This window comes from Photinus pyralis, unplaced genomic scaffold (assembly GCF_008802855.1).
Source record: "Photinus pyralis isolate 1611_PpyrPB1 unplaced genomic scaffold, Ppyr1.3 Ppyr1.4_LG1, whole genome shotgun sequence".
Lineage (NCBI taxonomy): Eukaryota > Metazoa > Arthropoda > Insecta > Coleoptera > Lampyridae > Photinus > Photinus pyralis.
The window spans coordinates 24,493,875-24,519,991 of NW_022170249.1; the positions used below are offsets into that span (position 1 = coordinate 24,493,875).

Sequence of the window (26,117 nt, forward strand, 5' to 3'; positions counted from 1 at the left end):
CTGACATGCCTCTTTGGATTCCTGTGGTACTGGACTGATGACTGCGCTTGATTGCTGAGCAAACGACGATGCCGTTCGTTTGTTGATCTGGAGTGAACCCTTCTTTGGCAGCTCTAGCCATGGGCTTCTAAACCATATAAAGCCAAAATGTATATCATACTACACAAAAATATAGCAAAAAAAAGGTGGGAGGATGAAAAGATTTTTAATTTCATATCTGGTATACGGGTGATAGTTGGAAGTACCATAAAAGTTTAAATAAGAGCCAACAGCACCTGTACTTAGCCAAAAATTGAACCAACATTGGTGCTCATGACGAGGCCCCAAAAATGATCACCCTGTATATCAAAATATAAAATACCCCTTAAAGTACTTTTGAAAGCTTATTTAATCTACAACCAACTCAATTTCGGCATTGGGGCACAGCACCCCCCCTTAACTACGCCCCTGACGGAGTCGTAGAACTATTGAACGGTCAAAATCAAGCGACATACGACGAATTCAACTAGTACGCAACGTGAGCGAGTGAGATGCGACGATTTGATCTTGAGGACTTTGTGTTGTAAAAACTATGTTTATCTCTGTTGTTGACTTACAAAACAAATGACTTCTTTTCGTTTTCTTTAACCAAGTCGTCGTAGCCACTGGGCACGTAAATGGCCTATGAGAAGTTGTGGTGTGTTTTTAATGGAAACGTTTGTTAAAGTTAATATATTTATCATTCACAAGATTGATCTTTTGTTGTGCTGTTAAACGAAAATTGGCGCTCGCAAGGGAAAAAAATGGCATCAGAAGAGGACGTTTTCGTAGAGCCAGAAATAAACGAGGGTAGAAATTTAAGGCACAGAAAATTTGTGGAACGTGCACAAGAAACAATTGAACAAGGTGGTTAATGAACAAATGAGGGGGTAATGTATTGATTCTGTGCTTTTTTTAGCCTCGGAGTTACTCAAAAGAAAAATTCCTTGTGCCGGTTACTTTTTGTCTCCAAAAAGGCTGTGGTTAAAACGAGTATCAACACCAAATTGTGATGTGGTTGTAGTTTTTCCTACAGGAACTCAGGATTCTATTTTATTATGGTTGTTATCGCGTTTACGGCAGTCATCGGGCCTTACTGTTCATGTTCGACACCATGCGTCTACACAGAGTAGCGCCTTTTACTTAACTGCGCCATTTACATTGTAAGTAGTAGAAATATTGAGTTGGTGTTATCATTTTTGTGCAATATTGATTTGGTACGAAAATTACCGGATTTGCTCCCCTTGAGTGGTGTTTAAACGACTTTAGTTTACTCTGAGATTCACATACCCATGACTACAGTGCCCTCTATCCATGACCACCCATTTTGTATTGAAAGCATAGGGCTAATAGCAGTCCATGTACTATATGGTCTAAGAGTGGAGCCCCGAGAGGGATTTTTATAAAGTCACTAGATATAGAAAGTACCGCAATCATCCGCCATTTTTGGGCAAATTTGCTGCAAACTTAAAAAAATTGACAAATAAAATCTGACTAGCTGTCATTTTTTATAACCTAACTTCATAGTACTGTCATGTTTTATAAAAATATATACAGATATTTCCAAACAGGTGGAACAATCTCTAACATTAAAGTTACTAGAATCTGGGAACTTCCGCCATTTTTGGGCAAAAATCATGCGTTCTCTCTCTAACACACGAGCCCAATGGATTGCGGTAATTTCTATATTTAGTGACTTTAGATTTTTAGATTATTGCGGTGATTTTACTTGGTATCATGTGAAGCGTAAGATTTTAATATCATGCAAGTAAACACTTGTGGGAGAATTTTACAAAATGTGGGGGCTGAGATTTCGGCAGTGGAAACTTGCAGGTAGGTATCCCAGCTGCAGTAGAGAACAAGCTTTGCAGTCTACTGTGGGATGATCAAATTTGTCCCGTGATTTGGCGTCCCCATTTTCAAATTTTGTTAATTCTAAAACCAAATGGTGCATTTAGAGTTTTGGAATAATCCCGGACTACAGGCTCTTCCTTTCTGAGATATATTTTAATGTATTGTTGTGAAAAATTCCGTCATGCGGACATTTTATTTGCTTTCAGGACCTACAGTAGTGTTGGGTCACCCTGTATGTGTTTAATTTAATTTATTTTTAAATATAAATGTGCTCGCTAATTGAGATTGAACACAATTTCGATCATGGCAATGTGATTTTGTTTAAATAATCATGTAGTAATTTATTTTATTGTTCATTTAGAAAGATTAGGGACTTTTCGAAATAATGTTTTGTTAAAGTTATCTCATTTAAATCCGGTCGTTGCGATAAGAAATTTGTTATCGCTGCGTAAGCGAATTAGTTTAATAATTTAATTTCGAAGACGGTTTCACGTAGAGGAAAGGCGGACACAGAGCGGGTAGAATGTTTAAAATAGTACAGGAAGACGTGAATCGTGGCTTTTTTTGTGGTGGATGTTAATCGTTGTGTTTGTTTTTGATGGAAGTTGAAACGTTGCCGCTTATTGTCTTGATGACTGACACTAGCACTGGAAAAATTATAATCATTTCGTATAAAAGACCTTGTTAGTACTCCCATTTTTTTTTAGATATTTGTGTTGATTTCAGGCTTCTAAAAGCGGCAGAAGATTTTCACCTACCAAAACAAGTGCTCTCAATTAGAGGTGGAGGTTTGAAAGAGTTTACTGTACGCGATTTGCATTCATTCGTCAATGCTGATAACGAAGAGACATTCTTTACCAGTCAGGAGAGGCAGTGGCTGGTTTTGAGGTTGTTGGAGAGTATCCGAGCGAACATATCCGATTTGAATGTTGTTCCGGACGTAACATTGCTAGAGGGCCAACCTATCAGTAAGATTCAGTTAGTAATTAATGAGCTCAGTAGTGACTCCCAAATTTACAATTTGTTTTTCCATAATGGCCGTTTGCACCAACAAATTTAAGCGCTAGCTTAGCTTAAGCATAGCCATGGGAATGATTATTGAGACAATGGTTGTCATGGATTTTAAGCTAAGCTAGCGCTTAAATTTGTCGGTGCAAACGGCCATAAGAAATACAAAGTTTGTTCGGTCTGTCACTGTCTGATTCAGGTAGTAAAATTTGTTTCAAAATTTCCACCGTAAGATGGCGCTTTCTTAAATAGATGTGCGCACAAGGTTCTGATCTCAAATTTGGGGTCTGGGTGTTTTTGAATATGTAAATAACAGATCCAAATTTTGTTTTTGAAAATTCCCGAATATTCTCGAAATTTTCCGAATATTCGCAACAACAAAAATGGCGGCCTTTAATTACAAATCATTTCTAAGTGTCATAGAGTCAAAGACCAGTTTCTTGAGAGAATTTACTTCTAGTACCGAGATGCTTGCTCGCCGGCGTTATATCCCAAGTGTTTCCGTTACACGACCCGCAAACCTTGGAACGTCTGCAGAACATTTGGGTCAGGGACATACGATCGCAGCAACCGTTAGGTAAAATTCCATTTCAATTTCCACCGCTAACCTCTGGCCTTTAGATGAGATATGTGAATATTTCGGCGTGAAGATCGGAATGTACTTCGCTTGGTTGGGGCACTATACTATGGTGTTAAGTGTACCGGCCGTTGTCGGATTCCTCTTCTGGGTTAGTTTTTTTTCGTTAATTCCCTGTTAATTAATGAGACTTGTTTTAGCTCTGCTGTAATGGGAAACATCAGCACCTGCAAGATGTCGGATACGTTTTGTTTTCGATATTCAACGTTGTGTGGGCGACCGTGTATCTACAAGCTTGGAAACGTTACTCCGCCGAGCTTGCTTTTCGGTGGGGAACTCTAGACGAGAGGGCGGATTTGCTAGCGAATCCTAGGCCATTGTATAGGGTACGTCTACTTTGTGTAGCAGAAATGATGGTAATGGTGGCTAACTGTAGGGAATTTTACAACCTAGTCCTGTTACCGGTCGTCTAGAGCCATCGCAGCCAGCGTGGCGTCGACATGTTTATAGATACTTTGTTTCAGTGCCTATAATTGCTATATGTCTTTGCGCAGTCTTTATTGTGATGATAGTTTCTTTACAAATACAGGTGACTATGACTTGGGGAAGGGGGAAGATGTAGCTTCCTGTTTCAGGATTGGTGGGACGGACAGTTGTACGCCAGAGGTTTACCGTTGTGGTTAGGTTATGTGCCAAAAGTGATGTTGGCGGTCGTGATCTCCGTAATGGACGAGGCCTACTTTAAAATTGCAATATGGCTTAACGACAAGGGTACGTATTATGATATTGAGAGCGCAATAGTGACAATCATAACATTCTACGCATGTCTATGTGCCCTTCTCGTTCAACTTATTCTGTTATAGAATATTCATAATTAGAACGAAATTAAAACTTTAGCGAACATAGTGTGCGTACGTGTGTAGTCTAATAGTTTGGTTAGTTGTTGTTTTAACAATGTTTTTATCACGCTGCTAGAGAACTATCGACTTGAGACGAAGTATGAAAATCATCTCATCGGCAAAGTGGCCTTGGTGTGTATTTTACTAACTTTTACTTGTACACTCAATTATAGGCAAATAGTGCAATTCTAAATTACACTCGCACTGCTTTTAACAACAACTTGTCGCATTTTATTAACGTGCAAATTGCTACCAAATATAGCATCATCATATGCATGAGTTGTTTGTACGATTCCTGTTGGAAGGAACGAAACGTGAAGGTAGGTATTATTTTCTTACGTCGAAAAATGTAAGAAGAGAGTATCGTTTTTTTTACTAGTTCATCATTTTTCTTGCATGAAGTTAGTACTTTAAAGTTTTTTTTGTTGCAGTTTGTTACATACTTTTTATCCTTTGATATTTTCAAAATAAACTTTGTCAAATTGACTATAGCCGCTTTGATGATGATCTTTCCCAGCTAACAATTTAGGTGTCGGCAACCTGAGGCAAAAGAAATTCGACCAAAGTAGGTGGAAATTATGTAATGTTTATGTTGAATAGGTAATAATAAATATGTTACCTATTAGGCACTGGTGACATATTGGTGAAATAAACACTTATTAGGATGCATCAAACTATGGTAGTGGTAAATGGTCATCTAATAGGTGAGGTAGTTAAAAATACCAATTAAGGAGTGGCATATACCTAACTTTGTATCACCTAATAGGAGCAGTAGGTAGAAGGACCTTATTTGTGCCAATTTGTAACCCAACTAAAGGGACGATTGTTACCTAATTAGTAATATATTCGTTCCATGACTTATTAGGTAACTTTGTTCACGTCATAAATATAACCTAATAGGAGATATAGGCCAAAGTCGACAAAATGACTAAATAGGAATACAAGAAAATTTCATAGACACCTAATAAGAGAATACAGTTACTTACATTTCGACCAATAGGTTGAAATGACTTGAATATTTCACCATTAAGTTTTTTCGACTTATTGGTCGAAACGACAAATCACCTATTTAGTAGCATTTCACCAAAATAAATATATTTCACTCGAGTAAAATAATGGCGCGAAAGTGCCGGTCTGTTTCAACTATAATCTGTTCACCCAACAGATGCAGTTAAGCCACTCCCAATAAATTTGGGCCAATGTAATAACAGACCCGTTTCACAGTCACAAAATTATAAAAACCGGGAAATTTAAAATCGCATGTCACATTGTACGACGAAGTTATAAAGTGTTATGTTTTGAATATTGATCTTTGAACACACAGCAGTACATAGTTTCAAATTGTTTATTAAGTTCAGAAAGATTATTTTGTTCGTATAAATGAAATTAACGGCAAATTGAGGCAAGACAAATACAAAACGCAGTGACAGGTTTGAGGTTAAGGATGTCAATTCAGATATGGCAATTATAATTATTGGAAGCAAATAGTTGCGTGTGTTACAAGTTTTGAAAATTCGGCCAATTAAAAATGTTCATTTAAATTTGGCGGGATTTTTTTGGGAGGAGCTTTACTGCATCTGTTGGGTGAAGAGATAATAGTAGGTATCAATGTCGACCTAAACAATAGGTAATAGGTTGTGAATCCCTGGTAGCAGGTTACAATCATAAGTTGTGTTGCTAACAGGTGTATTAATCTACCAAAAGAAGTTACATGCGCTCCTAATAGGTGTCGATTTAGTGAACGTAGGTGGAGTTTGGTGTTGGACTTACACTTAATAGGTTGGTTTAGTTAGTTAGGTCGAATTCCCAACATACTTAGTTGCGATTACACGTATTAGGTATACTTAAACAGACCACCAATAAGTATATAATACGGTATTTACATGAATTTGTTACAATTAGGTGTATAAAAATTGGTAATATTGTACACCAATTAGGTAATAGTTATCAAAAGTAGATTGTTCTTCACCAATTTGAAACATGAGGTCGAAAATATAGGTGCAAATTAGGGTATTCTACTTATTAGATTAATATAACGAGAAGGCAGACATATTTATTGGCTAGCGTAGACGGCCGAAATATCATCATACATGTTTTTTAGCAGTAATGAATAAATATGTATTATACAATTAAAATCTAATTATATTTAGGTATTATTAATGATTGTATGTTTGCATAAAATACTGAAACTGTCAAAAATGTACAACTATAAAAATGAAAAACGAATAATTATTTTTTTATTATTTTTATAATAGTTATTTCAGAGGGGCTTTGTGTTTTTTGAAGGCAGAAGATATATGTTTGTCATAGAAAATGCATTCGCACGAAATATTTCTACATAGCAATCATGAAATTAAACATATTCAATATTTTACATATAATAGGTAATTTGCCTGATATGACGCCAGCCATAAAGTTCATAACAGTATTCTTATTAACTGTAGGTACTATTCTTTAAAAAGAGAGGATAATAATGAAGTATGGTTATAAGTTCAAAACGACATGTAGAAAATAAGTAATCCGCCACGTCGCCGACGTAGAAAATTACCTAATAAGGTGTCTAGACACCTAACACCTATTAGTTAAATCACACCTATTTAACTTATTTCTCACATCGAATCGACGTGTCAAAAAACACCACTTAAGTCGATTCGACGTCGAATTTATGTTATACTGCACTTATTGAAATTGGTGTCGTTACTTATTTGAAGTCGAATCGACGTCGAATGACACCTCAATTGCTAGCTGGGTTGGTCTCAGGTCCCACCTCAGCAGATGCGAGGCCAGGTTGTGTAGAGCCCCCTGGATTCTGCTTCATCTTGTTTAGCTTATAGACGGACAGCTGGCTACGGAAAAAAGTGACTTATCGCTACATTGCTGATTTTTTGTGTAAAGTATCCTCATACATAGTGAAATAAAAAAAGTCATGTTTGCCAGCGAGATCCCTTGGCTTAAGGTTGGGAGGGGTGTACAAATATGTCAAATTTTAATAAAACTACCTATCTTCCGACTATATTTACCTCTGGTGCTTTTATTTTGAATCTTTCGCAAAAAATGGATAAGACTTTTTAGTACAGTTCATTAAGACACATCTTTTTTGTATTTAACATTTTCCGCTATGGTGTTTTCATTTTGAGAAAAGTGCAAATTTAAAAAAATTATATAATAAATAATTTAACTTTTCGCTTTAGAATTTATGAAAAACTAAAGAAATTCACAAAAAACCTGTAATGGACTTTTTTGTAGAGTTTTGTATGCCACATTTGTCAGTGTGTGAAAAAATGATTACAAAAATTTTTTTCTTATGGCCCTTTTAAACTGTGTGTATGTGGTTCGTTTCTTGTGAACACGATAACTCAAAAACGCCTGAACCGATTTTTATGAAGTTTGGAATGTTTATAGGATTGCATAGGGAATCGCCTATTTTGGTTTCGGTCCGTTACCATCTTCAGGGTTTTTGAGGGTGTTAAAAGTTTAAATGGGTCATAACGGCTTAAAAAATGTTTGTAATTTTTTCGCATACAATGGCTAATGTGGCACAAAAAAGTCCATAACAATTTCTTTATGAGTTCTTTAGTTTTTGAGAAATTTTAAATTGAACAGTTAAACCTATTCATTTTATAATTTTTCTAAATTTGCACTTTTCTCAGAAAGTAAGCCACATAGCGAAAAACGTTAAATGTAAAAAAGATGTGCCTATTCTGGATTACGATAGGAGGGTGAACAGTGTCCACGCGTACTTAGGCCTCAAATTCAGGCCCTTTGTACTACTTGCCTGACTAGGGTCGCCCGACCCCTCAACATCACTCACGCCATCCCACACGTGAGATGAACCTTAGGACGCTGGAAGGGGAGGCGGCTCTAATCGTAGCCATGTCCGGCCAGGATTCCCCCAACATGGATCGTCTCAGTTGGACTAGAGCGGGACATTCACAGAGTATGTGGTGATTCCACCAAACCCATGCAGTGCATGTGCTTGTTTAGTTTACAGTGCCCAGAAAGTATGCCCATGAGTAACCTCAGGTTCTTCCTTGATAGCCCTGTACAAAAACGCGCCAAGCTACGAGATGGTTCTCTGAAGGCTTCTCTGGCATGGCGACAATCTAACATCAAGTTCCACCTAGCTCTGTGCTGGGTTTGGGTGTCTTGAGTTATTAGGTTGTTTACAGTTTTAACTGTAAGTGGAAGAGCCGGCTCTGGACCATAAAACGCCTGTTTTGAGGCCAGTCGGGCTAATTTATCGGCTTTCTCATTACCTTCCGTTCCAGCATGCCCTTTGACCCCTACGAGCTCAAGGGTGTTGCTGCTTGCTACTTGCTCTAGTACGTGGTGACATTCGGAAACCATCCTAGAGGTAATTTTACAGTGACCAAGTGACTGCAAGGCAGCCCTGCTGTCACTTGAGATTCTGATAGTTTTGTTCTTTATGTTATGCATAAGAACTGTTCTTGCACTAAGCGTTAATCCTACCAACTCTGACTGGAATACAGTAGGAAGTTTACCTAGTGGTTGGGTGATATGGAAGTTCAGTTCTTTGGAGTAAATACCAGTGCCTGTACCTTCCATTGTCTTAGATCCATCCGTGAAGATGAATATATCTGGTTGGGATGCCATATTCTCATCAAAGAAGATGTGATAGTTTTTCCCTAATATGAATTGAGGAGTGAGTGAGTCCGATCTCCCCTCTAGGATAGGCAGACGCTTGATCGCCTCGCCCAGAATTCGGGAGTGGCCCCCCTCAATGCCTCTGCTATTCAACAACCCCTTATTTTTCAGACGCAGGAATGCCAGAATGGCCTGCTCTCTCACGTGGAGATCTAGTGGAGGCAGATCCAAGAGGGCCTCCATGACGGCTGTGGGGGTCGTTCGCATCGCGCCTGTGCAGGCAAGGCACGCTAGTCTTTGCACATGATTAAGGAGTGCTACAGTTGTGGAGAGTCTGGTTCTAGGCCACCAGACAATTGCTCCATAACAGAACATAGGTCTAATCACGGCAGTGTACAGCCACAGGACAGCCTTCGGGGATGGTCCCCAAAGTTTGCCAATAGCGCGGCGACTTTGCCAGAAAGCCCTATTTGCTTTTTCGGCTTTAAGGTGGATATGTTTGCTCCAATTCAGTTTTTTGTCGAGTGTGATTCCTAGATATTTCACTGACTCTGAAAATTGGAGGTGTTTTTGGAATAGCAGGGGAGCTCGAATACCCTCTACCTTTCTTTTTCTTGTGAAGAGAACTAGCTCCGTTTTTGTCGGGTTGATGGACAAGGAGTGTTCCCTACACCATTCTTCGGTTACTGTAAGAGCTGATTGCATCAGTCTGCATAAAGTAGCCTCAAATTTGCCGGTTATAAGTATGGATATATCATCCGCATACCCCAGCGTATAGTACCCACTGTCATTAAGGCGACAGAGGAGCCTGTTTACAGTCAAGTTCCACAGAAGTGGTGATAACACCCCACCTTGGGGGCATCCTCTCACTACTGTGCACCTTAGTGTTTCGTCGCCAACGCTGATGTGCACTGCTCTGAGATTCAGCAGCTGCGCAATCCAGCCTCGTATGACGTTCGGTACGCCGTGGTGACATAGAGCCATTTCTATTGAATCGAAGGTTGTTTTGTCGAAAGCCCCTTCTATATCTATGAATACTCCCAGTGCGGACTCTTTATAGTGCAGCGATCTCTCAATCTGCCCTACAACGCAGTGCAGGGCTGATTCCGTAGATCTTCCTGGGCAGTATGCGTGTTGGTTAGGATGCAGCGGAAACCGTGTTAGCGCCGTATCCCTTATGTATCTATCGCACAGTCTTTCAAGTGTCTTAAGAAGAAAAGACATCAAGCTGATTGGACGATATGCTTTAGGTGTGGAGTAATCACCTTTTCCAGGTTTGGGGATAAAAACAATTTTTATCTCCCTCCATTGTTTAGGTATGTATCTGAAAGCGATACAGCCTGTATATATTCCCACTAGGTAGGTAGCAATAACATCCAGTCCCCATTGCAGGAGAGCCGGTATTATGCCGTCCAAACCGGGTGACTTGTATGCTGAGAACGATTTCACCGCCCAGGTCACCCTCGCCACGTCCACCACCTGACAGGCAACCGCCCAGTCATTCTCCGTGGAAGTGAAAGGGATTGTCTCAGGCCAGTTGGGGTAAGGCGTGGTGGTGGCTCCAGGAAAGTGAGCGTCTCTTAGTACCTCAGCTGTCTCTGTGAGGTTGTCCGTATAGGAACCATCCTCTCTTCTGAGGCTAGCTGGGTTGTGGTATGAATCTTTGGTAAGGATTTTATTTAGGCGAGATACCGAGGAGGTGGATTCTATAGAGCTACAGAAATCCCTCCATGCCTCTCTGACGCCTTCTAATGTCCTTCTTGTATAGCCTTAGGTTTGCCTTGTAGGCTCTCCAGTCGGCTGCAGCTTTGCTCTTCCTTGCCTTATTAAACAGTTTGCCCAATCGAGTTTTCTGCTTTTCGAGCGCCCTACACCACCAAGGATGGTTATAGGGAGTCTTGGCAGTTCTCAGAGGACACGCCTGTTCAAATGACTCCACAATAGAGTTGGTAAGGAGATCTACTACGTCCTGTATGTCGGCAGGATCAGAGAGACGTCCCCCGAAGGGGTGCTCTCTAAGTTTTTCTCCAAGGAGATGTTTGTAAAGGGGAATATCCGTTACCTTGGGGTTGCGATAGCCCTTTTGAACGGTTCCTTTACAGTCAATTTCAAATGAAATTAGTCTATGATCTGACATAGTCGCTTCAGAAGTGACTTGCCAGTTCTTTATATGATCCGAGATACTCGATGATGCCAGACTGAGATCGATTACAGTCTGGCTTCGGGAAGTTATGAACGTAGGTTCACTGCCCTGATTGAGAATCTCTAGATTAGTGCTTGTCAAATATTCGAGTAATGATTTACCCCTAGGGTTGACGTTAGCGCTCCCCCATATAGTATGGTGAGCGTTTGAGTCGCGCCCTATAATGAGGTGTTTTTCTCACAGTGTTCTATCAGTTCTACCATCTCGTTACTGGGAGGTAGGTTGACAGAATCTCCCGGGAGATAAACTGACGCTATTACTACTTGAGCTTTTCCTTGCATGTCACAGCTTAACTGTATGGTCGTGATATCACGTCCACACAGGTGTGGCAGCAGAAGAGCTTTAAAGTGGCTAGGGACATAAATACATGTTCTAGGTTTTTCTTGCCGTGTGTCAAAGAAGTGCATCGACCACAGATTGCCTTGGCAGCCTGGGCGGTGATTTTTCCGTAGGTTTTTGCAGTTGCTCATGTGGCGCCTGTTGGTGATGTTTTGGTGGTTGTACTAACGTACTCCCCACCTCTGGTTCGGCAGGGTTACTAACCCTCACTTTCAGAGAGGAAAACCCATAACTGAGTCTTCCCCCCTTGGCGATTAGGTTAGTCTGGTCCTCTTCCTCAATGCCGAAAACTACCAGCCTCCCTTGAGGTTGGTCTTTCACGGCTGTGTGGAAGAGACACCTTTGCCCAGGAATTCTGCACTTCCAAGCGCCACTTAACCGCCTAAATGAATGTACAAAAAAGTCTCATCCATTTTTTGCGAAAGATTCAAAATAAAGGCACCAGAGGTACATATAGTCGGAAGATAGGTAGTTTTATTAAAATTTGACATATTTGACCGCCCCTCCCAACTTTAAGCCACGTGATCTCGCTGGCAGACATGACTTTCTACTTTACTATGTATCAGGATACTGTACACAAAAAAATCAGCCACTTTTTTCCGTAGCCAGCTCTTAGACTATTACGGCGCGTTGCCCCGGAGAGGTGTTTAGGCTCTCCATTACCAGGTGCTCCGGGAGTAGTTGGCTATTTTTGTTTTTCCTGGTATATAAATCCCATAAGTAAGGGGGAAAGAAATGTCCACGGGTGCGGTGCCCCCTGCATACGTGTAAGGCGACCTAATACAATGGAGCGGCGCCGTATTCTGAGGTTCAAGCCGGTTGTTTGACCCGGCTTTGGGACACGACAGCTGGGCGGGGTAGCCGTCCGCAATGCTCTCTTTTGTTGCTACCAGTCACTGTTTCATAAGTAACGAGCAGCCTTACTCCTAGCATTAACCTGCGCGTCATCGTAAGTACACTCATTCGCTTAGGCCGTTCCCCTATCCGCCACCTGGGGACGCGCCTGGTAGGGTGCCATTCCTCGGGAACGGGAATTGTTGAGATATCGCCTTGCAGGATTCGACTCTTCATCTCTTTTTAATATTCTCCAAATCTGTTTAGAATCTTCCCAGAGTCTTCTTTTCCATTTTAAATCTGCAGAATTTTCTTAAAGCTTTCTTCAACACTTAAAAATTTAAAAATTTACACGTATACCGATTCTTAGCGAACGTGAACAAAAATATGTCTTAAAATAAAAGCCGATAACAAATAACAGCGTGTACGTTTTTACTAAAAGTGTGCGTTTCGAGATCCGAGTTGTAAAGCGGGTTTTCGGCCGACGACATTAAAGTTTGAAAGAGTTAGCATGTACTATGCGTGTGTGATAATTGTGATTTTTCGAAGCTGCTTCACTAGTGGTTAGGTGAGCTCAAATTTGCATTATTATTATTGCAGTTATATAGAATCTACCTCCTCGGCATCCCGCCTAAATAAAATTCTAACAAATGGTTCATATTTTAACCCAGCTAGCCCCATACAAGGGGATGGTTCATACAAGGGGATGGTTCCTACACGAACAACCTCTCGGAGATAGCCGAGGTACTAAGTGATGCCCACTTTCCCGAAACCATCACAGCAGGCTACTCCAACTGGTCAGAGATAACCCCCATTATTCGCACTAGATGGTCAGGTCAGTCAGATGGTGGATGTGGCGAAGGTGACCTGAGCCTTGAAATCCTTCTCAGCATGCAAATCACCAGGACTACATGTTATTGTCATCTACCTAATGAGAATATACAGTGATATTTATTTAGAAGTAGACATAGGGATTTATGTACATTGTTGTTCCCTATGTCTACTTTCAAAAGACAAAATCTTTTTACCCAAAATCGTCCTGAAACCTTTATTTTCATGCCTACTTTCTGTCAGGAAATATGAGTTTCCATAACAGAGGCAGAGCAGACTACGTTTCCTGCCGCGTGTCACTTTACTGGCCGCACCTGTCACTTTACAGGCCGCATCGTCACTTCATCGGCCGCATTTGTGACATTTATAATGTCTCTCCTGTCATCACTGACAGACTGACATTAATCAACAGTTTTATATACTACAAATTGAAATGTTATATTAAAATACGATGTCGGGTCAGATTTAATACAAAACTCGTCAGTAAAATGACATTACTTGACTCGGAAATTAAAGTACTCAGCCCCCTCGCCAGTAATGTGTCATTTTCCTCGACTTTTATGTAAATAACTATTAAAACAAATAAACATCTGGCTGTCATATTAATTAGTTTGAACATTGTTGCTTTGACTTAACAGAAAATAAATCTCTACGCCCCTCCCTTAAACTGTTACCGGCACTATGCCAATTGACAGTATCAACTTTTTCTTCAGTTGAATACATCACACACGAACGAAAATAGAAATACGGAAGCCAAAGCAACAATATTCAAATTAATTAATATGACAGCCAGATCTTTATTTGTTCTAAAAAGTTCTTTTGTTACATACAATTACGAATTCAGAAGAAATTTTGTCATTTAAAGTCATAAGAAAAAATAATGACGTAAATCCCTATGTCTACTTCTTAATAAATAGCACTGTATATGGGCTGTAGCGCTTTTCAGATACATACCTAAAGAGGGAGAGGGAGATAAAAATTGTCTTTATCCCCAAACTTGCCTCTACGCCTAAAGCATTTCGCCCAACCAGTTTGTTGCCTTTCTTTCTTAAGATACTTGAAAGACTGTACGACAGATATATAAGGGATACGGTGCTAATTCCGTTACTTCCCAAGGGAAGATCTGCAGAGTCGGCTCTGCACTGCGTCATAGGGCGGATTGAGGGATCGCTGGACTATAATCAGTCCATACTGGGAGTATTCATAGACGTAGAACGGGCTTTTAACAAAATAACCTACAAAAGAATAGAAATGGTTTTACGCCACCATTTTAATGTGAGAGAGCAGGTCACTCTGGAATCCTTGCGTCTTAAAAATAAGTGGTTGTTGAATAGCAGAGGTATTGTGGTGGGCCGCTCTCAAATTCTGGGGAAGGCGATTAAGCAATTGCCTTTTTTAGGATATATCTTGTGTGGGATGACCTGAGTGACGTTGAGGGTTATGACAACTCTAGTCAGGGAGGTAGTATAAAGGGCCCGTATTTGGGGCCTAGGTGCGCGTGGACCCTGTCCACCTTCCTATCGTAATCCAGAATCCAGTTCTTCACAAAATGTTTACATATTTTTTGAGGATTTTTAGAGTTTCTCGAGTTACAATTTACAAATTGTCTAAACTTCAGAGAAGCTGTCTAATGCTTCCTGTAGGTCTTTCAGAGGCTATTTAGCTACTAGCATTATTCAAAGTTAAAATTCCCTGAAATTCTTTCCAAATTATTACAAACTTTTGCAGGTATTCTTAAAAATACATTCAGCATATTAAGTTTACCTAGTAGCGGTAAGATTTTATGAGCTTTATTTTCAGTGAAAAATTCTAAATAAGAACGTTGATACGATTTTTTCAATCGCGTCGTTAAGTAGTGTTTAATTATATAATTTAGTTAATGGGTGAATTTTACCTGCAACATTACATAGTTAGTAAATTGAACAAAATTGATATCAACACAGAGGAACATTGGTATTTTATTTCTGTGCATAATCACTATCTTGAATATTACTTTCGCTGGTTTGGTTGGATTCGCGATTCATACGAACTTTTTTTTTCACCACACCTTGCATGTATCGCTAAGGTAACGTTACTAGGGCGGTGCAAAAAGTCAGTTGTACCATCGAAGCGTGTTAGTGTTAGTTGACGCAGTGATATCCAAGGTTTGTACCCAAAGTTTGTACGCTATTGTCCGTACTTTATTGGTCTGTCCGGCTGTACCACTACTAGTCGTTGTATCTCACCAAATGAAAGAGATACTGAGGTGACCCCTCTTAGCTTGAACGCACTGTATATAATGAACTTAAAAGAATATATGTTTAGAAGTGAAGCGAATATAGTTCTATTTTATAATTTTTATGGTCTTTCCAGTAGTCTGGAACGCCATCATTTTTTAGGTTCAGGATTTTTAGATTAGTTTGTTGGGACTTTCAAGTCAGTTTATAATTGTGTTGTTGTTAAGTTAGACCAGTCAACTTAGGGAAAGTGTCCGTTTATTTTTGTTGTTTTTTTCAAATAGCGCCAGGTTGTCTTCGTTTTAAAAAACTGGAGGGGGTACTGTAAGGGGAAGTCTCTTTGTCGTTTTTAAATGTTCTATTTTCAAATTTGAATTTGCTTTAACATAGGAAAATTTACACATATACCGCTTCATGGTGTGTGAGCAATAGATATTGGTGCAATTCTGTGGTGTAAGATAAAATATGAAAATTACAAAGTTCTTCAGTGTAAGACATTGGCTCGGATAAACATTTGGTCCCAGAGAAAAGTTCCCTCTAACCTTTTGTGTTCGGTTGTGAGTCAGGTTTGTGCTATCGGAAGATGTTCCCAAAAGCTACTTTTTATACTGATATTGCAACAGAAAATTTAGTGAAAGCACATTTCTGTAATTTACAATTGCACTGCCTTGGGAACTGAGTGTTCAATTTTGCGCATGACTTTTTGTTGCACGTTAGAAGCTCAAGTTTTACTTATTTTCTGCAGCAGGCTTATAAAGTGTTCATTTGCTTCTTAATTTGTTTGAGCATTTAAAATTTGTACCAAACTGATGCTTGTGCCAATAACTTTAATTTTTTCCAGTTCCAATTTGTAAACTCCTTTCTGTCGTTATTCTACATCGCTTTTTATCTACAAGATCAGGCGCGTTTGAAAGAGGTTAGTAGCCGTCGTGAGCCTCTCCCACGTTACAAACCCGTTAAATTTCTAGCAACTGGCAGCGCTTCTCATCGCGCGGCAAGTAATCGGTAATTTGAAAGAGTCGGCGTGGCCTTACATGTTGGAACATATGCGGCTGGCCAAAATGAGTTTCGATCTATGGGGAGTCTTAACTCCTACCACTACTCGTTCACCACCAGGTGTTATTGACGAGTCTGAGGGAAATGGCGAGGCTAAGGAGACTAATTCGCAGAAAACGTTTAAGAGAAGTATTAGTCAAGCTGAACTGGAAAGCTCATTTTTTAAGGTATGTTTACCTATTATTGCATAAATAAAAAATAAATAAATAACTAAAGGGAATATTCGCTTTCGTTACAGTACGACGGAACATTTGCCGACCATTTAGAAATGATGATACAGTTGGGTTATGTAATTCTGTTTTCGTCCGCGTTCCCTCCAGCGGCGCTGTGCGCTCTGTTAAATAATTTTATTGAGATACGAAGCGACGCATTCAAGCTTGGTTATATATGTCAGCGTCCGTTCGGTCAAAGAGTTCCGAACATCGGTACTTGGCAGGTAAGCGTTGATCCAGTGTTGCCAGTCGGTGTTATTCGTACCTACCTCGTTGTAGAATTGCATGGAATATATGGGAATTATGGCTGTGCTAGTAAATTGTGCTCTTATCGGTCTCTCTGGTCAAGTACATCGAATGTTTCCTGATATGACTGCCACTCAAACTATTCTTCTAATTGTTGCACTAGAAGTAAGTCTTTGTTAAAGGACTGCTAGGTTGTAATTTTCTCGAATTTTAGCATATAATGTTATGTATACATTTTTTAATAACGTGCGCGATACCTGATATGCCGTCTTGGTTGGCCACAGAGATGGCGAAAATTGAGTGGGCTCGTAGAGAAATAAGTCGAGTATCCGTAACGGCAACTCCGTCGCCGGATGACGCCATGACAAAACTAATAGGGAGATTCTCCGTGTCGCCCAGTCACGTTCATGGCAAAGAAGACGGGCCCGAGAAACTGGAAGAGAGGTTAAAATTGGAATCGGAAATTCTAAAAGAAATTATTGACTCGAGACCTGTCGGTCCTACTCCCAGTGCGGAACCCATTCCGACACCTACTTCAACGGTACCTGCTGTTAATAAAAATCTCCCCCACCATAATCCATTATCAATTACACCCGATAGCATCCAAGAAATACCACCATTTAAACCTAGGAAATCGAGAGAGTGGGTTCCCGTGGAGGTATATCGACGTTTCAGGATTATCGGTCTTTCATATTAAGTTTTAGGGAGAACCCAGCCATCATTTAACCATCGGGCCGAGTGGCGGTGCCGAATGGACGCGCAAATTAAAGGAGGAAAGTGGTGACATTCACCGAAGCACAGATTGTATTACGTCTAAGGTAAGTTGCTAAATTTTTTTTTTTAACAATTTTATTTGTAATATTTTAATGTTGTAACTTTTTCTTAAAAATAACAATGAAATTATGTAAACCAAAAAAAAAAAAAACAATAAATTAAACAAGTATAGTTGCGAGGCTCTTGACAGGTAACTGATAAGTTTACGCTTTCAGGACGCGTCCAGTTCGGATTCGGATTTGTTACGCAGTAGTCCAATTTGGCCCCCCAGGCCTAGGTCGCCGAGCGGCAGTAGTACCAATAATGTTCCGTTACGTCCGAAACCGGTACAGGCGGATCCTAATTTAAGTGATAGCACTCGAAGTATATCTAGTCAGGAGGCAGATGATCAAGTGAAAAGTAAGTCCACACCAATTTAATTTGATGGTAATCATTCTAAGAAACATACCCTTAATGACCTATTATCATACCTTTAAAGTTTAGGAGCATCCTTTAATAGTTTGCAAGAGTGTGCTGCCTCTAGGACTTTTAGGGTTTTATAAAGTATTCTTTAATTGGTTTGGACTGGAACCCGAAGTTCCAACAAAAGAAAAGATACATTTAATGTTACTGAAGGTCATTCGATTGTGGTTGTTTAAATAAAAACCAATGTCGCTGAAGATCAAATAATGGGGGGGAGTCGTTCCTGAACTCAATGTCACTGACGGTCATAGACGTGGGTTCTTTTCTGAACTAACTCACAAAGTTACTGAAGGTCATAGATCTGCATTCTTTACCTACTGTCCTTGAATAAGAGAGAGAGAGAAGAAACCTCACGCCTGTACTGTGATTTGTCCCTAAAAAATTACAATGAAATATAGATGGCGCCACTTTTTATTTACAGCCAGAATTTGTTCGTATTACATCGACAACTTATAGGCCGTACCTACTTCTGCAGTAGTGCGCTTTTCAGGTCATTGTCTGTGATAGTAGTAATTAGCAGTGGCGTAGCATAGTACGTTGGCGCCGGGGGCGCGATCAAGGTTTGCCACCTATATACATATTTTAGGAGCTGGTGAACATTTTGAGTTCCCTATCGTTTATTAAAAAAAATAGTTCAATTTTCTTATTCTTTTCTAGATATGAGTACTTTTAGAGCGTGCGATTGTTTAGGGGGCATGGAGGGTTCACCTCTTGACTTTATATTTATAAGCTTTCGTTTGATCCATGTATCAGATAAACAACACACACTACAATAAAGACAGACAGACAGAAAACAGTGTATTTTTTCAATTGTTTTGTAATGCGGTAAAAAAGATATACCCAACACTGCTTCTGAAGTCGAAACTCGCGCGCACAGCATTATAGAACATACACTTGAAATCAGGAGTCTGTGCCCTGTGGCCCTGGGTGACAAGTTTTTTTTCGTTCGATGAAGTTTTCCATTATGTACAGGGTGAGTCAACGATTGCGCGGAGTAACTAATGCCTTGAAGATGAGATTTTTGGATAGAGTGCTTTTGTATTCTGATATGGTTAAATATTCTCCACATTTTAAAAATATTTGGAATTATACAGGGTGCGTCCACAAAGTAGGGCGCCAAAATGGTACATTTTTTTAAATAGAACCCCCTGTATTTGAATGCATTTTTGAATTCTGCGTGTAATTGTACGTCTTTTTTATTATATGGTTAATATCCGAAAAGCTCGTAGTTTTAAAGATAATTCGATTTACAAGGGTTGAAATTCTCTTGTATAAAAATTTTTTATTCTCATGGGTCGATTCCTTTAAGAATATTAGAATTACTTCACACAAATTTAATATGCAAGTTCCTAAACACCGACCACTACTTTATACAAATTACTTCTCCTTTGAAAATGTCGCTTCCTTTAGAAATAGGGAAACGGACCCCTTCGATGGTACAGTTGTCTTTTTGCACCACATTGGTAGCGTGATGAATGTAAAGTTTGGTGGATGTATCTCGAATCCAAGCAAACCTCCAGCAATTTCGCAAAAGTAACACCCGACATCGTGAGTATACAAAGGAATAAAATGCCAATGTTTCACTGTATTGATATTAATTTCGCCCCATTTATTCAGAAGGTTTTGTTGTACAGGGTGAGTCAACGATTGCGGGGAGTAACTTAATGCCTTGAAGATAGAGTGCTTTTGTATTATGATATGGTTGAATATTCTCCACATTTTAAAAATATTTGGAATTATACAGGGTGCGCCCGCAAAGTAGGGCGCCCAAATGGGACATTTTTTTAAATAGAACCTCCTGTATTTGAATGCATTTTTGAATTCTACGTGTAATTGTACGTCTTTTTTATTATATGGTTAATATCCGAAAAGCTAGTAGTTTTAAAGATAATTCGATTTTTAAGAAAAATTGGGCATTTGCAAGCGTCAGTATATTGTCAAAATTATTACTTAAATTTTGATTCCAGGTTTTGTATCTTTTATCCTGGGTTAAGTAAAAGTTAAATAAATACATCTACTATGAAACATTAAACATATAGCTTACAGGGTGTTTTTTTGGTAGGTCCAAAGTTGCAAAACTTCATATTGAAAAATCTCACTTTTTTTAATGTGTATATTTTTCCTTACCTCCTCCAAAAACCTTCAACGTTTGATAATAATGTCTTGGTTTTCCTGGGTTTTATATTCTAATCTTAAATATGTTATATGTAATTGAGATAATAGTGAGGTGGCCATGCAAAAAAAGGCAATTTTTTTCTATCTCGTCCAAAACGAAAACCATGTCGATTAATTTATTTTTGAAACAATTTATTTTAAGTACAAAAACTGGAAAATAAGTAAAAACATTTGACTACAAAGCAAATTTAATTTAACTCCTAATGTCATCCAGTCAGTGATATTCGTTTCATTTTTTTTTCATATTCACGATTATGTAAATTAGAACTTATTTCAGATTAAAATATAAAAAGTGGAAAAACCAAGATATTTGTCTATGTTTTTACTATCAAATTTATTCTCCAGTTTTTATAGACTTAAATGAATTATTCGAAAAATGAATGATTTTAGCTTTGAACGAGGCAGAACGCATTCTTATTTGGCCACCCTGTATATTATATGTTACAGTCAATTATGCTTATTAGTATTTCAGATGGAATGGTGATGCAGGGAATAGATCGTTGAAATTTATATTTTTATATTTTATTTATACATATTGTCTGAGTTTTTTTATCGATTTCGCACACTTGATAAATGCTGTAGTGTTTCACAGTATGTCTGAACTTGATTGATAAATCAATGACGCCGATCCACAGAGCCCCGATTTCAAGTGTATGTAATTAATAAAAATAGCACAAATGTTGGGTTTTTCATGTTCACTTATTTTTATGGCATGCTTGATTATTATATACAGGGTGAGTTTTTTTTCATTTTAAGCATTGGAATTGCGGAAACCATAAGACATAGCGATTCGGTTAAATGAGGAAGAGTTGTTGTTTTAACAGTTTATTTAAGATATGCTTTTGTTTTTTGAAAAAAATCCACAGTTTACTAGATATGAGCGAAAAACAAATTTAGTGATTTTTCTTTTAATTGTTGTAGAATCGTTAGTATTAGAAATACGACAAAATGATACGAATAAAAGTTTTAGACATTTAAATGCTTAGTATCATGAATATACTATTTTCCTTCTATATTTTACAATTTTTTAGTTATGATACAAACTTTAATTTTTTTTAATGGTACATAGTCATAGTTCGCTTTGACATTTTTGGAAAGGACAAATTTTTCTCTTTATATTGATATAAGGCTTGCTAAACGAACTGCAGGAATTTTCGTATTATTGAGAGGTAAATAAAAAGAGTTTGCCATGGAAAACAATATCGAGTGAGATAGGTAATAATATAAATTGTGGCACATTTTCGAAAATTTACTATGAAAGTTAAATTAATGATCATATTCAATGCACTATTAAAAGTAAATCGTATCATGCCATGGAAAACAATAAAACAACAAAATACCGCTCATTATTGAAGGCCTCAAAGAAAATTCATGTTTATTTGTCAAAGTAAGTACAATGAACCTTATATCACTGCAAACAGAAAAAAATGCACTTTTAAAAAATGTCACAACCAACCATGGTTGCCATTTAAAAAAATTTAAGTTTGCGTTATAACTCGAAAATTAGAAAAGATACTGTGGAGGGATCTACTTCCCAAACCCCGCGTATGTTTCCTAATGAGCCACTTTCTTCCATAAGGTTAGGCTTATGTTTTATGTGTATACTCGCTCTTCTCGTTGACTGAGCCCTTAAGCTGTCGGTCTACTACAAGCGAACGATAAATGACAGTACTCGAGACCGAGTGTCCACGGGAACGTAGGCCGGTGATAGGGGTTAAATGAACATCAGTTTACCATTTCCAATAGACATATCTCCTAGCTAGCTGCTTCATCTTGGTGATTCCTCAGCATGAAGCTCTTGCAGAGTCTTCGGAATAACGGGTGATCAGAATGGAAAAACAGTGGCAGTGACTGTGTAACCGACGGGTATCTCGTTTTTGATTGGTCGTTGGTTCCAGTCGCCATATTGGGGTTCGAATGCGTGCATTTTTAGTAACCCTCCACTCATTGAACAACCAAATTGCACCTTTTTTACTAAGCTCGCTTAAATTGCAAATTTCTACCTTTTCTCTACTTACCCGAACGCTTTCTTTAAAAGTTAAAAGATAGCCATTCCTTTCAACTCCCATATTAAGCAAACGCTCGAACGTAGGTGTTTATTTCTGTTAATGTTTTTGAAGCACTATCCAATTTTTGTGTATTTAGGCAGTGACGTTGGTTTAGACACCAACCACGATCTAATGACCTTCAGTGACTTTCATTACTTGGTGTACAGAGGTCAAAGTGAGTTGAACCGGTGTGTAATTATGATAGCAATAGTGCCGACGTTAGTTGGAACATACTGTACATCATTTCATTTGTTTTGAACATTTGACCGACTGTAATTAAGTGAAATTTAAAAGGTAAATGAAAATCCTTATTTTCAAGCTTCTGCCGAGGAATTAGCGGCGAAGAAAACCAGAGTGAAACAGAGCCTAATGAAACGTGCAAGATCGGTGGCGATCTTTTCGCTTAAGCTTAAGGAACGAAGAGCGAGAGAGGCGCAGGAAAAGGCGAATAAACCGGCAGTCACGCCCACCGCTTCCCATCCACCACCGCCACCTCCTAGTGTCGGCGGTGAACTTTCATGTATACCTATAGAAAAGGTAAGGCTTTTTTTATCGTTATTGGTCAATATCAAGCGTGTTTTAGCTCATACAAGTCGAAGACTTGCGACGAAACCAACGACCTAATCAAACCGGAACTTTGTAGCCACACTAAACCTCCCCCCTTATACATATTTTCTATTTATTGAATTTATTTTATAGGATACTGTAACCCTAACTATTAAAGTAGGAGTAGAAAAGGCTGGCAAATCTATCTTATCAAAAATGACGGTTGTTTTTGAAATTCTAAATGTGATATACAGTTAGCACGTATACGTCTAAATTACTGGAAGTTAAAGGTAACAAACAAAAAACACAAATACTTTGCAGATGGCGCCATCTATTTGTGCTGTTTTTTTCGTATTTAGTGAAGCTCAGCTGTGAAAGGGAGACTGTTTCCCATCGGTAGATGCGCATACGCATTCTTGAATGTTCTTTTATACTTGAAACTGGCCTTGAATGTTGCTCGTACCGTAGAGAGAAGTACTGGCAATGTATAAATAAGCCTGTTTTTCTAAATGTACCTGACTACATTAACTAAAATAGTGCGCATTACTAGTTTGCAATTTAAAATATTCAAAGTTTATTTTTTTAAAGTGCGTTCGAGTAGGGCTTAATTTCCGAATGCTAGGAATAGAGAATTTTGATATAGAAAAGAAACATCCCAACAAAGTCCAATCTACAGGGTGAGTCCTATGGTGTCGATTCACCTTGTACGCAAGTGTAAATATAGCATTACAAAATTCGATAGAATTTGACATTTCATTTTTTATTGTGCAAGTCAAACGAGCAGTTTTCAACTTCGAATTCCACTATACAAATGGCAGTCTTCCAATTTGTTTCTACGAAATATTCATAAGGGGGCTTAATCTTCATTGTATATTATATATTATATTGTATATCGGGTATTACTTTGTGGAATTATTAAATTTAATTTCATCACCCTGTATATCGACCTAGTGTTTTGGACGCAGCTAAGAATCACTCATTAAAGTAAGTATGTACCATTAAGTAACACCTCCAATTATAAGCTCGTTGAAACCTGTGTATGTTGGACCATTGATTACGAACACGAGGATTAGAGAGCAGTTTTTGCTACAATTTTCATTACATGAGGCACCAGGAATTTTTGATAGTATATTGTTTTTATTTATACTATCCAGTAGTCCCAGGCGCCAAATGTGTAACTGGCTTAGTTGCAATTACAAGGGTTAAAGACCCCTCTTGCACAAAATAAAATTGAACCTCTACTGGCAAACACTTAACTAATACCCCAAATGCTTTGTGTAGATTCGATTATTATCAATAAATACAATACAAAATTGGTTTCATACAAATAATTTTCGTGGGCCGATTGCTTTAGGAATATTAAAAATATTTCGAAGAAGATCTCTCATGCAAATTCCTAAAAATAACCGACCACTGCTTGATACAAATCAAAATTTTTAAAATAACTGCAGTTATTGACGTGGGGAATATTCACTTCCCAAATGGTACGTTTCGCCTAGCGAAATCGAGCAGGAATCCCTCGACTCGCGGAATCTCTCGCTATCCCACCACTTTCGCCATCTGAATTTCGCCCGTGAGAAAAGCCGAAAAGGATCTTATTTCTGAACGCAAATGACCTCGACTGGCGTTCCCCAACAACCAATAGAAAATCTGCATTTCCGTCACGTGCTGGGTTTAAACAGAACGGAAAGTTTGAAGATATTATGACAACCGCGCTCGCGATACGTTTTGTTATCGCCAGACATACTTTTGTTCACGTTCGCTATGAAGCAGTACATTGACCAAAATATAAATTCGAAAGGGTCACACAGGTTTCACGACTGTTAGTAAGCTTCGTAATTTCTTTTTTAATATTCAAATAGCGGTATTGAAAATTATTTACGCAACACTGCACATCCGATTTAAAAATGCAGTAGATTTGCACAGCCTAACAACCACAACTAATTTATAGTGACTTAGAATTAGGTTTCATAATAGTTTTTCGATTGCTCGAATGTAACCAAGTCAGGTCTATATTACGACTCGAGAGCACAAGCAAATGTTATGAGATATCATTAGAGTTTAGAATTATATTAATAAGGTGATTTTTGAAAAACCGTTGGAACTTAACTATAATTTATGAGAGGCGCTGATGATGGTAATAAAACGTGAGAGGGAAAAGCTCAACGATTTCTTTTCGTATGGCGTTCAAAAGGTATAGTTAAATTAGTTTACAGATACCAAAAAGTGTCAATGACTATAGTAAGTAAATAGATTAATTAATAACGGCAGTAAGCTTTTCTGGAACTCAGTTATGTATAGTCAGTTTGTCTCTAGAATTATTTATTTAGTAACAAAATGTAAGTGTAGCTTTTATATATTTAGGGTATAAATATTATGAGCAGTGGCCTAAAACAATGCCATGAAACTTACATTTGCTTAATCTCATATATTTTGCTACGCATTTATTTTTGTAAACTATCAAATCAGTTAAATGCACATATTTTTGCTACACGTGTTGGAAAGTTTGTGTTTTTGAACAACTTAATTTCGTCCAAATTGTGTATAATCGACTTCGAAATTATTTTTAAGGCAATAAACGATGAGTATAATGTGCACTTGTACAAAATACTTACTGAGCGCACAATGTCAACATATTCTAACGTATTCTTAAGTAGCCGTTACGTTCTGTTAGCCCTTATCTACGTTTGAAGTCACAATAAACACTGTGCGTTGTGATTTTGGTTTTTGTAATTTAGCACTTTTAATTTATACACTAATAGACATAAGCATTTATACTATGAATGTTTCATAATTAGTTATATATAACAGAATTAAGACTGCAGAGTATTTTTGTGAACGTAATACATACCTGTTATTAAGTATTAGATTATTAAAAATACACGCTATTGTAATTACTCCAGTAAATGCCTGCCTTGAACTTGTTGCCACTGCACAGTGTGAAACAAAATAAGTGTTGAATATTTTTTTGTATTTTGTGTCTTATTTTGTTACTCACTGTATCTACACATAAATGTTGCTTACGTGTAAGCTTGTTGATTCAAAATAAAGTGTTTGTAAACAATTGTTTGTAACGTTATTTTCTTACAAATCCATATTCTTGATGAGGTAAGTTAATTTCTGTAGTAGATTTCTCATCACTTTAGCGCTTTATTACAATAGTTCTTTGTTTTACCGTCAGAGGTCCTGGAGAGTTCTCTTTAATACTTTTTGG

The 26,117-nt window shown here is 38.2% G+C and overlaps 1 protein-coding gene across 1 annotated transcript; it reads left to right on the top strand.

Annotated features, from left to right (window-relative positions):
• Positions 1–337: 337 nt before the first annotated feature.
• LOC116166952 (anoctamin-8) lies at positions 338–25,967 on the top strand. Its single transcript, XM_031482178.1, has 18 exons — positions 338–885; positions 938–1,181; positions 2,599–2,840; positions 3,341–3,457; positions 3,502–3,608; positions 3,658–3,843; positions 3,894–4,046; positions 4,093–4,228; positions 4,433–4,488; positions 16,226–16,300; positions 16,353–16,607; positions 16,679–16,876; positions 16,932–17,063; positions 17,113–17,556; positions 17,603–17,716; positions 17,888–18,071; positions 22,677–22,894; positions 22,941–25,967. The coding sequence occupies exons 1-18, from the start codon at positions 783–785 to the stop codon at positions 22,998–23,000; spliced, it is 3,024 nt and encodes a 1,007-aa protein (XP_031338038.1). The 5' UTR covers positions 338–782; the 3' UTR covers positions 23,001–25,967.
• The last annotated feature ends 150 nt before the right edge of the window (positions 25,968–26,117 follow it).